The 12436-nt window shown below is 46.0% G+C and overlaps 1 protein-coding gene across 5 annotated transcripts in view; it reads left to right on the forward strand.

Moving 5' to 3' along the window:
* PRKX (protein kinase cAMP-dependent X-linked catalytic subunit) overlaps positions 1-7364 on the forward strand; it is an 83258-nt gene extending 75894 nt beyond the window's left edge. For 2 of the 5 annotated variants that reach the window (XM_060137441.1, XM_060137436.1), the window contains 2 exons: positions 670-817; positions 3336-3470. In XM_060137441.1, coding sequence (XP_059993424.1) covers positions 670-795 — 126 coding nt within the window. In that variant the 3' untranslated portion in view covers positions 796-817; positions 3336-3470. Of the gene's footprint in view, positions 1-669; positions 818-955; positions 1083-2596; positions 2867-3335; positions 3471-6501 lie in introns of those variants that run through there. The other 3 variants (XM_060137438.1, XM_060137439.1, XM_060137440.1) reach the window with 3 other exon arrangements.
* Positions 7365-12436: the final 5072 nt, after the last annotated feature.

The raw sequence follows: 12436 nt of genomic DNA on the forward strand, positions 1-12436 counted from the left end.
GAAAGCTGTAGACATAGAGGGATGTATGGGTAGACCTCGGAGACACTGTAAGCTTGGTTCCAGAGTGCCACAATAAAGCGAGTCACACTAATTTTTTGGTTTCGCAGCACATATAAAAGTTATGTATAGGGAATTCCCTGGTGGTCCAGTGGTTAGGACTGTGTGCTTTCCCTACCAAGGGTGAGGGTTCGACCCCTGGTCCGGGAGCTAAGATTCCCGCAACCCAAGGCGTGGCCAAAAATTAAAAAAGAAAAAAAGAAAAATTAAGTTATGTACAATATATACTATCCTGTAATCTATTAAGCATACAGTCACACTGTGTCTAAAAATAAGTGTCCGTACCTTAATTCCAAAGTACAAAAGAAAACAAAACAAACACAATTTCAGTAGTAACATCAAAGATCCCTGGTCACAGATCAACATAACAGATATAATCATAGTGGAAAAGTTTGAACTGTGAGAATTGTCAAAATGTGACACAGACCCGAAGGGAGCCAGTGTGGTTGGAAAAAGGATCCCAGTAGACTTGCTCAGGGTAGGGTTGCTGCAAAGCTTCCGTTTGTAAAAAACACAGTCTTTGCAAAGTGCAGTAATGTGCCCTGAGCGTAATAACATCCTGGCGCGCGCTGTTCCTCTGTAACACGGTGTTGGGTCTTGTTGATCCCCCAGCCTCCCATCGTACCCAAAGTGTGCAGCGAGGGCGACACCTCCAACTTCGAAGCTTATCCCGAGAACGACTGGAACATGGCCCCTCCGGTGTCACAGAAAGATCTGGAAGTCTTCAAGAATTTCTGAGCATGGGCTCCCCACCTGGAAGGTATATCCTTTTTTTTTTTGTTAATATCAAGGAATCTCATTTCATGCCTTAATTTTATCAGTTGAATTCTGTTTCTTTCTTTCTTTTTTTTTAACATATACATGTAGCTATTCTTTTTCAAATTCTTTTCCCATTTAGGTTGTTACATAACACTGTGCCCAGTTCCCTGTGCTCTACAGAAGGTCCTCGTTGGTTGAACTTATTTACAAAACAGAAACAGACTCATAGACTCAGAGAACGAACTTATGGTTACGAGGCGGGGAGGGTCGGGGGGAGGGGGGAGGGATACATTGGGAGTTCGGGATTGATACGTACACACTGCTGTATTTAAAATGGGTAAACGACAAGGTGTATCTTTATTTTTAGTAGTTAAAAATCGGCGAGGGGGCTTCCCTGGTGGCGCAGCGGTTGAGAGTCCGCCTGCCGATGCAGGGGACACGGGTTCGTGCCCCGGTCCGGGAAGATCCCACATGCCGCGGAGCGGCTGGGCCCGTGAGCCATGGCCGCTGAGCCTGCGCGTCCGGAGCCTGTGCTCCGCAACGGGAGAGGCCGCAGCAGTGAGAGGCCCGCGTACCGCAAAAAAAAAAAAAAAAAAATCAGCGAGGTTGACAGAACCTCATGTGCAGGAGGTCTTGCATAGACCGAGTGGGGCTTCTCTCCCCCCTTCGGGCACGAGCGATGGAGCAGAACCAGCCCTAGTCCCTTCCAGGGCAGCAGAAGAAACAGCCGGTGTGTGTGGGCCGCACGGCCAGAGCACCAGCCTCACCACCAGGATCTCACTCCCCGGACCGACCTGCCGGGGCAGGGTCTGTACCAATACATACGGCTCCTAGGAGACCGGTGCGCCTACACATTTGAGAAGCATAGCTCTTGTGGCTGCTTCCTGGAATCCCCGAGGTCCAGACCACAATACTTCCCAAGTATTTTCAGAAGGGCTCTTGGGTCTCTTTTTGTTAGAAAGGAATCATCTGAGAACACCTTGTAGGAAATTTGCTAAAGTTAATTTGAGATTGAAAAGAAATGACTTTGAGTCTCTTATTTCCACGAACCTTTGAAGGTCTATATGACTGTCTGACTTTGAAGGTCTAGTTTATTTAGTTAGTTATTGAGTTAGTTTAATTGCCTTTTATTTTTCTCTCTGGTATCTAGGGGTTGGTTTTTATTTTCTTCATTTTTATTTTTTATTGAAGTGTAGTTGATTTGCAATATTGTGTTAGTTTCAGGGGTAGCAAAGTGATTCCATTGTATATATGTATATGTATTTTTTCAGATTGTTTTCCATTGTAGGTTTTTGCAATATACTGAGTATAGTTCCCTGTGCTGTACAGTAGGTCCTTGTTGTTTGTCTATTTTATACCTAGTAATGTGAATCTGTTCACCCCGAACTCCTAATATATTCCCTCCCCGTTTTTCCCCTTCGGTAACCATAAGTTTGTTTTCTGTGTCTGTGAGTCTGTTTCCGTTTTGTAAAGAAGTTCATTTGTATCAATTTTTTTTTCCAGATTTATAGTCGAGTTATTTTTAATGTACTTTGGCCAATGGCAGGGGCCGTATTTGATGACATTCTTGGTGACCCTTTGGGAGTCAGGAGACCATTTCATGATCTCATTGCTTCCTGTTCATGCAACCAGCTTGCATTTTGCTCTTCTAAAAGCCAGACACATTCATATTTGAATCTCTCTCAGTCATTTTACCGGCTGGTGTTTTCCGCTGAGCGATTAGGTGTGATGATGCTATGCGAAAAGATACTCTTCCATGAAGCGAAATCTCATCCCACAGGTGAGACCCGAGTTCAGCTTCGTTACAGGATTCCGGAGCTCTGTTCTGCAGCTGTGGGACTTACTCGTGCATCTGTGTGTGGACTCCTGCTTCTCAGCAGGTGGAGATGGATGTTAAGACAGCTGGCAGGGGACCTCTCAGCTCTCTGTGCCTTGTAGTTCTCTTCATCATAAAATGTTTTTTCTGGTTGTATAATCCCACAGCAAAGCACATTGAAACTAGGATCTGTTTTTGTTTTGTTCTGTTTTGTTTGCGGTACGCGGGCCTCTCACCGTTGTGGCCTCTCCCGCTGCGGAGCACAGGCTCCGGACGCGCAGGCTCAGCGGCCATGGCTCACGGGCCCAGGCGCTCCGCGGCATGTGGGATCCTCCGGGACCGGGGCACGAACCCGTGTCCCCTGCATCGGCAGGCGGACTCTCAACCGCTGTGCCACCAGGGAAGCCCTAGGATCTGTTTTTGCTTGAGTGATGAATCTCCCTTCTCATCGTGGGTGAGGAGAGGCTAGTTCTGTGCATGTCAACACCGTAGAACATTAAAAACCCACCTTTCAAATATTGTTCCATGTCTCTTATTAGGCATCTTCTCTCCTTAGAATTCAGGCTTGTGGGTCTTTGCAGTAAGAATTCCAAAGGAAAGTTGGGTTTCTTTCGTGCTATTATTGTTGTTGTTGTTCTTAGGATGACAAACTTTACCCAGGTGTTTAAAAACTAACGAAATCCTTTGTCTAATTTCATGCCAGAAACAGGGTGATTTGAGCCTGCCTGGGACAGATGGCTGCCCCCAGGCAGACCTGAAGAAGCATCTTCTTAATGGGATAAGGACTTTTCCACATTTATATACACCCGGATGTGTATAAAGAGATTGCAGAGCCGTTGACATTTGTGGACCTAGAATTATTTAAGCAACTGGAAATCGACTGCACAGTAGGACGTTTTGAAAAATCGTTTGGTTGTAGATTTTATCTTCTTTTTAGGCTTGTGTTCCTACTGGGATATCCTGGGGGTTTTTTTCTCATCGACTTTATAAGTTTGAGCTGAACTTGTTCAGATACAACCACAAATTGCGTGTGTGAGCCTGTGCGTGTGTCTGTGTGTGTATAAAAAGGACGGTGTGCCTGGATCAGGGAAATTGTGCAGTGAAGTAAATGTTCCTACTTTCCAGAGCCTATGGTGTTTCACGTTTCTGATTTTTTTTCAAGCATCTATTCTCTTGGGGACAAATTTTAAAAGTATGATATGTGCATTTTTTACCATCTTATATGCCTTTTATGGTTATATGTGAAGAAAGTATCATACGACGGTCTATATCCAATATCTTCAATGCTTTGTGTCTGGTAGCCTTGGGTCATGAATCCAGGACGACAGGGAAGGAGATGTGGGTTTGGACTTTAGTGCAAGGCTAGCCATTGGCCATGACTGCTATTCAAGGAATTTTCTCTATTGCATTAAAAAATCTCATACTCTGTAGGGGGATGGCTATCTATTAATATTCCAGGTTAAATCCGTGGACCAAACTGCATCTCCCAAAGCAAACTCGTAGCTTTCTGTATTGGCTCAATGAACTTACGCAAATGTTTTCTTTCCCCTTTGGTTTTAGGAAAAGTAAGAAACAAAACGGGTACGATGGAAGTGTTTGAACCTCCCTCGTTTCTGCTTAGTTTTGCTTCTTCTTGTCAATGTTCAGTCCATCTGGTGTCATAGACCTGGTTGGCTTGTGCAGAGTCTCACCTGTTGGGTGAGATTCGTTTCTCTTTGGACGTGATGGTGAGGGTCCCCTGAGGAGTGCTCTGCTGTGCCTTCCCCTTAGCACTGATCTTGAAAGCCACGTGCTGAGTGGGTCGCCATGAGTGTGTTGCTGTGTAAATATGGGTCTTCCCAGAAGCAGTGCCCGGGCGGAGGTCCTCGGTGTCTGTCTGGTCCCTCGTGCATTTCCTCCTCTCCTCTCTGCTTCTGCTTTCCGATTCCAAACTTTGCTGTGAAAATCTGAAGGCGCCGCCCATACTCTGTTGGCTGTGAGTCAGCTGAAAACACAGCATCGCTCAAACCTGTCACGTATCCGATCGTAGGGCCCAACCACGGCCTTCTCCGTGGAGGTCTGTGCGTTTAAGAAGTAGGTTCCAGAGCCTTCAGTGGCGGCAGGGATGCACCCGATAGATCTCCGAGATCGCCTCTCCTGCATCCTCCCTTTTCCTGCCAAGACAGGTCCAGCTCCTTGGGCAGCCGGCATGGGGCAGAGTGTGCCCCACAGGTGTGTTGGTGTCAAGTGTTGGGTGCCCCCTGAGCTCTCGGCCCCCTCCCAGGCCTCTGCAGCTCATGTGTTCTTGGGTTACCGGGCAGGTTCTTGGCCATCAACACTGTTTTTCCTGGGCTGGGCCAGGAAGGCTTTTCTTCCTATAGCCCCTGCCTACCTCTGTCTCTTCTGCAGGTACATCTGGGGTTGTGGAGAGCTGCCATTTGCAAAAACTCATACATTTTTTTTACCGTAGCAAAAAAGGTCCAAGGAGATGCAGTCACCTCTCCCATTTGGCCAGTTTCCACTCACGAATCCAAAGACGAGGGCTGTGTGTATCTGAAGGTGACATGAAGGCAGCTAGCTTACACCTATAAGAGCTTTAAATTGAAGACACTAAATCACCCCCTTCTCATAAATGACCTCGTCTTCAAAAACCAACTCCATAGGTGAGAGTGAGTCCAAAATTTAGTAAAAGAAACCCGTTACAAGGAGTAGCTCAATAAAAATTTATTTTCCAAGGGTGCGCTTGGATAAATGTTCCCACAGAACTGTGTTTTCAGTCTGTACTTTTCAGGCGCCGTGCTCTTTGGATGAAGCCATGGGCCAGCAGGGGCTAAAATTTTACCATGTAATTTCTGCACTGTTTCATCGTTGAATGTCAGAAGGTTAAATGAGCAAAGCAAACCTGCACGGAGATGCAGACCCACAAGGAAAAACAGGTCTTGTGTCTTCCGACTATAAAGATAAACAATTAGGGCTTCCCTGGTGGCGCAGTGGTTGGGAGTCCGCCTGCCGATGCAGGGGACGCGGGTTCGTGCCCCGCTCCGGGAGGATCCCATGTGCTGTGGAGCGGCTGGGCCCGTGAGCCATGGCCGCTGGGCCTGCGCGTCCGGAGCCTGTGCTCCGCAACGGGAGAGGCCGCAACAGTGAGAGGCCCGCGTGCTGCAAAAAAGAAAAAAAAAATTATTATTTGGAGGCTTATGCTTAAAAAAATACACAATAAATGAAACACCTTTCTTGAACACAATGCAGAATGGTACACACACACGATCCCTATGCGTGTTTTTTTGGGTTCGCTCTTCCTGTCCAGGATTTAATTTATGAGACGAAAAGAGTCCAAGAATGCATGAAAACACACTGCCTTAATTGTGAACAAATATGCAGGGAAGACAAAAGTTCAAATGCATTGATGACTTGGTTCTTTAAAAACATTGTCACTGACCGTCAGCCACGCAGAACATTGAAAGTGAAGAGGAATTCCAAGAGTACCACATGGTGTTTGTCTCACCTTCCAGACCCTCGGGCCCATTTAATTATACAAAGCGTTACCTGCCGGTGACCAGGGCATAAGTTACATGGTCTGACGTAATGCAAAGATGGGTGTGATCAAAGTGAGTCTTAAGCACATGGCATGCTCCCCGTGTATGACCGAAAAATTGTTCCCTCCCTGGAGGCCTTCTGCCGCGTTCACATATCGGATCAAAAATAATCAGGGTGCAAAGTTTTGGAGAAAATTCACATCCATCAGCACAACATTCAGAGCCGGAAAAGGACAGATTGATTTTTGTTTTCTGCAATTTTGACAAGTTGGTAAATGACAATGCTATTTAAAAAGTCTTTAGGACACACATGTATTGCAAGAGGTGGATTGAGGCGGGTCTTGTTTTCCTAAGGGGATTGTCGCCAGCCTGCTTTGATAGGCATCTGTAAAGCTGAGAAGGAGACGAAATCGCAGCTGACCATACGGCATAATGTTCATGGTCACAGAAGCTGGAATCCCCCTCAGCAGAAATGTATCGTTTGCCAGCAATGGAAAAGTCGTGATTTATGCTCTCCACATGTCAAAATACGCAAAAGAAACTCCAGTCACTAGGTAACAGGTGTCCACGTCACACCGTCACGATGCTTTAAAACACCACGTCCTGTTGTGCTCCTGGGGCAGCTGAACCATCAGCTGTTTATAAAGGTCTCGTGCAGTGTTTTGTTTCCTTCTGTCCGTCTGTATGTCGGGACTCCCCTGCTGCCAGCCACAGCGTCACCAGTAGCGCTGAGCAGCTGGGTGATGTGACACACATTTGCCCTGTCTACGTACAACCTAAGTTGCCTCTCAGTTCGGAACCACTTGAACTGTGAAATACAGCTCCATCCTGTTCCCGCGAGACCCCGACGCACCGCCCTGTAGGCACCGAGGGCCGCCCACCCAGGTGAACGCTGCAGGCTGCAGCAGGTCCCATCAGAACATCAAAATCCTCACGTTAGCTGCAGGTGCAGGAAAGATTGGATTTTTTTTTTTTTTCCAGCCCTTTGATTTTGCATCACGAAATTTACACCATCACAGGAGCCCTTGATGGCTCCCAATTAAGATTTGAAGGGACACATGCCTGCATTATTCTTTCTCCAGGGGTCCGTCTCCCTGGCATGTATTTTACACCTGTTGGGCACATCCTACGTACTGTATGTACCCTCTAGCCCTGTTTCTGACTAATGAGTTCCACTTCCCTGGATGTTGTTGAGTTACCAAAAACAAAGAGAAAAACACAGGCACAGTTGTCTTAATATGTTTGAGTAGTTGTGTGTGTGTGTGTGTGTGTGTGTGTGTGTCTGTCTGTCTGTCCTGTTGGAGGTGGAATGGGGGGGGATGCTTTCACCAAGCATAATGTTTTCATATCAAGCTTGTTTTTGCAGACCCTGTGGGGTTGCATCCAAGGAGCAGTGCTTCATAATCAAAAGGAAATACTCTGTAACGGTTTCCTCTAAATTATTGTGTCTTAAGATGTTCTGTTGATCTTCCATGGTGGACTTTTGTTATTTAAGTACAAGTCATTACATGTTTGTTTTTGCAACTGGGATGTGAAGCCTTTCTGCTCGCAGGCCGTCTTTCCTGGTTCCCTGAGATGCTTTTCCAGCTCTGCAGGGCCGTCAGAGCTTCCTTCTTTCTTGCGGGATGAAGTTCCTGGGCCAGTGTGGCACATCCCCAGTGAGTCACACTGGGAGCCCCGCCGGGTCATCCCAGCTTCTCATGTGGATTAAAAAACCCTGTCAATTCCTTGCACAATGAAAATCACTGTGATTTGTATATATACCCTAGGAAAATTTTACTGCTGTCTAATTTATGGAATAATACTATTGATTCCAGGTTTGTTTAATAAAACTTTGTATCTTTTAAGATAAAGTCTGTCTCCGGTCTGGTTCTTTGGTCACAGGGAAAGCTGTAGCTTTTCTGCTTTCATCGAGCCTAGGTGTCGGAAGTCTTTCTTTTCCTTTTTAATTTTTTATATTTTACTGAGATATAATTGACCAAAACATTATGTTTGTTTCAGGTTTACAGCATAATGATTCTATATATGTATACATAGCAGAAAAACACCCCAGTATATCTATTTAACATCCATCCCCTTACATAGTTATAAAATGTTTTTCTTGTGCTGAGAACTTTCAAATTCTCCCTTAAAACAAGTTTCAAACATATGATACAGTATTATTTTATTATTATACAGTATTTTCTTCTGCAGAGGGCCAGGTGGTTAATATTTTTGGCACTGCAGGACAAGCTGTGTGCAAAAGCAGCCCTAGACTATATGTAAATGAAGGGGCGTGGCTGTGTTCCAATAAAGTTTTATTTATAAAGAGAGGCTGGGCGGCTGGATTTGGCCAAGCTTTGCCCACCTCTCATCTAGTACCCGAGGGTGTCTTTGCCAGTCGCCTTTGCGGTTTGTTCAAAATGTACCTCCATCATTGTCATCAAAAACTGAACTATTTTAAAATTTCATTCTCATCCCTCACGTAGCTTGGCACCCGGCTTTCCATGCTACCTCTGCAGTTTGCTGAAACATGCGCCCTTCCTCACTGTAAGTCAACCCGTGTGTGTGATTTATAGCATTCAGGTCACTGCTACAGCCAGGTAGCAAAGCATCACACCAAAACGAGGGTCCCGTACGAGCCTGTTTATTACTTGGTGGCCACCCTTGTCCACCTCTGCTCATGGAATTCCTTTGGGAGCGTCTCCACAGACAGGCACGGCAACTTAGGGTCTGGCTGCAAACCTTCTGGGAGTGACGGTCTAGAATTTCTATAGAGTAGGTGCTTAGGGGGTGACATTCTGGTTTGGGAGAGAGAGAGAGAGTGTGTGTGTGTGTGTACGTGCGTGGACGTGTGTGTGTGGTGTACGTGTGTGTGTACATGCACGTGCACATCCATGCATATTTCGGGAGAAAATGAGAAAGGGTTTTTGAGGGACTGCTGGAGATGGTCCACGGAGTCTGTGTTGCGAAGCAGCTAAGTTCTTCTGTCTCCTCTGCCGTTTTGGTTGCCCTCATTGGCTTCTTTTCTTTTCTTTCTCCTTTTTTTTCCGTAACCATACTCTGTTCATGGAAGTCTGGAAGCCAGTCTCATTTTGCATTCTTGTTAAAGAATCCAACAACCTTGTCTCAAGAAGTTAAGGAAGAACAGGTGTGGTCTCAGTCCGAGGCTGCCTCAGGTATTGCCTGCAGAAAAAAAATCTTTCTTCTGTTTTTGGAGCTCCCCTCCATACAGGACAGTAAGATACCTGCTTTACAGGGTTTGTTTTTTAAATTATTATTGTAATATAGTTGGCATATAACATTCTGATAGGTGTTCCACGTGTTGGTTGATACATTTATATATTGCAGTAGGATTGCCCTTGTAGCGACAGCTGTCGTCTCTATCAGGTTACCTAATTATCATTTTTGTGTGTGTGTGTATGTGGTGGGGATAGTTAAGCACTAGTCTCTTAGTGAGGGTGACGTTTAGTACACAATATTATTGTCTGTAATCACCGTGCTCTGCATTAAATCTCCAGGACTTATTTACCTACTAGTTGCAACTTTATACCCTGATCAACATCTCTCCTGTTACCCCTCCACCCCGCAGCCCCAGTAACCACCTTTTAACTCTGTTTCTATGAACGTGACTTTCTTAGATTCTGCAGATAAGTGATACCATACCCTGTTTGTCTTTCTCTGTCTGGCTTATTTCACTAAGCATAATACCCTCTCGGCCCATCTGTGTTGTCAAGAATGGCAGGATTTCCTCTTTGATGGCCAAGTAATATTCCGTCGTATGTATCTGTACGCCACATCTCCTTTATTCATTCCTCTGTTGACAGACACTGAGGTGGTTTCCGTGTCTCGACTGTCGTGAGTAATGATGCCGTGAATCTGGGGGTGCAGATACCTCTTCAAAATGCAAATCAGAACCACAGTGAGATACGACCTCACACCTGTCAGAATGGCTATTATCAAAAAGATAAACAACAAATGCCGGAGAGGGTGTGGAGAAGAGAGAACCCTCCTACACTGTGGGTGGGATATAAACTGGTGCAGCCACTATGGAAAGCCACATGGAGGTGAGGTTCCTCAGAAATTAAAAGCAGAATTACCAAATGATCCAGCAATCCCACTCCTGGGCGCGGCTACCATTTAACATTTAAAAATAGGAGATATCCGCCCCCTCCTTTAAAGGTAACAAAATTGAGGCCGAGAAAAACTAAGTGATTCACCCAGAGTCTCCTAGTTAATAAATCATGGAGCTGAGATTCACACTCCACCTGACTCCTGCTCATTCCAGTGCACCACATGACATTTCAGTAATAAAAATATTAGGACCGTCATTGAAGAAAGAAAGAACCAGATTCTCTATATTTGGAGGAAAACATTGGATGCCGGGCAAACTGTCAAATGCTGAAGAGCTCCAGTCAGTGGATTGATAAGAGCATTGACAACTGGATGCCTTGCTTTGTCTTAAGGCAGGAAACCATGATCTACTTGAACCCTTTTGAAAGTCAGAGTTATTAACAGGCAAATTACCTTCCAGAAATGCAGGCGAGAGACTCTTCTGTAGACCTGTGAAGCTACGAGCACAGATAAACTTTTATTTTTAAATGGTGGTTAAAAAGTGCATCACAGGAGATCTACCCTCAATAAAATTTTAAGTGCGAAGTACAGTATCGTCAAGTATAGGTGTTACTGGACGCAAGTTTGTGTGCCCGACATACAGTGAGGCGAAACAAACCGGAACGTCGGCGTTTGCGGCAGAGAAAGGCTTATTGCAGGGCTTGCCAGGAGGCCGTGCTCAGAAAATCCCATACTCCCTGAAGGGTTTCAGCAAAGCATTTTTAAAGGCATGGGGAGGGCGGGCTGGGGTTGTGGCACCTTCTGGATGCTGGAATCCTTTGCTCTTCCATCTGTCCATGTAGGTCAGGTCACCGCGTTCACGTAAACCTCCAACAAGACACACGTTATTCTCTGTTCTGCAACCTTTTATCTCTATGTGAACCGAAAAGTGTTTTACTGGTAAAGGTCAGAGCCCGGAGCATGTGCCGTTATGTATATTTCAGGCCACAGGCAACATTCTTTTACAAAAGGTGCAGAGCCAGCATCACTGAGCACAGGCGACAGAGCACAAAGGTCAAAGGAACAGGTAACTGGTTTCCCCTGTTACGTAGGCACCGTCAAGTACAGCAGCTCCCTAGGATGTATTGCTCTCACGTAACCGAACTCTATCCCCGTTGAACAGTGAGTGACTGCCTCCCACCGCTCCCCTGTCCCCACTGCCCTTGGCCCCTGGCAGCCGCCTTTGGGGCTGGGTCTCGAATTTCACCCGAAATGTTTCCAGTTCTCAAGAACATCCTGGAGAATAGACTGGCTTTGGTATCTGGTTAGAAAGGTCTGGCTTGGAACCCGCTGCACAGTCAGCTTTTATAGTCCCCCAGGGAGGGCGATGTCTCGGAAAGCCACTGGCTGAACAATGCTTCTTTCTCATGAATCAGAATTTGTGTGCAGGCTGTTTAAAACCAGTGCCTTAGAGAAAGCGAAAAATAAAAAATCCACAAAAGGCAGAGTTTTTAAAGCGACGTCCTTCCAGTGAGTGGGAAAGAACAAAGGTTAATTTGGCCCACGGAGGTCTGAATTTGGGCAGTTCTTATCCACTGTGCTTATTTTTGTCAAGGTGGAGAAGCACGACCCAATGCCTAAAAGGCAAAGGGGGAGGATTGACCTTGTGCAGAGTACATTCTAATACCCGAGAACTCTCCATTTCCCGGTGGCCAGATGCTTGTTTATTTTCTTAAACTGATATCCTTTTATTAAAAAAAAAATTTATTATTTATTTTTGGCTACGTTGGGTCTTCGTTGCTGCGCACGGGCTTCTCATTGCGGTGGCTTCTCTTGTTGCGGAGCACGGGCTTCAGTAGTTGTGGCTCGTGGGCTCAGTAGTTGTGGCTCGCGGGCTCTAGAGCACAGGCTCAGTAGTCGTGGTGCACGGGCTTAGTGGCTCCGCGGCATGTGGGATCTTCCCCAACCAGGGCTCGCACCCGTGTCCCCTGCATTGGCGGGCGGATGCTTAACCACTGCACCACCAGGAAGTCCCTGGCCAGATGTTTAGATCCTTGGCTTTTTCTTGGGAATCTGTTGTCTTTTCCTTCCTAAGGGAGGGAGCCCCCGTGACCTATTCGGGGGAATTTATGCCACTTTCAGAATGTCATCTTAAAGAATTGGGGCTTTAGCAGAGATCCCCTAATTCGTGCTTTTCAAGCCTTTACTGTGGTCATGGTGGGAAACCTATTTGGCATATTTAGCAGAACCATCCAGA

This window comes from Lagenorhynchus albirostris, chromosome X, assembly GCF_949774975.1.
Source record: "Lagenorhynchus albirostris chromosome X, mLagAlb1.1, whole genome shotgun sequence".
Lineage (NCBI taxonomy): Eukaryota > Metazoa > Chordata > Mammalia > Artiodactyla > Delphinidae > Lagenorhynchus > Lagenorhynchus albirostris.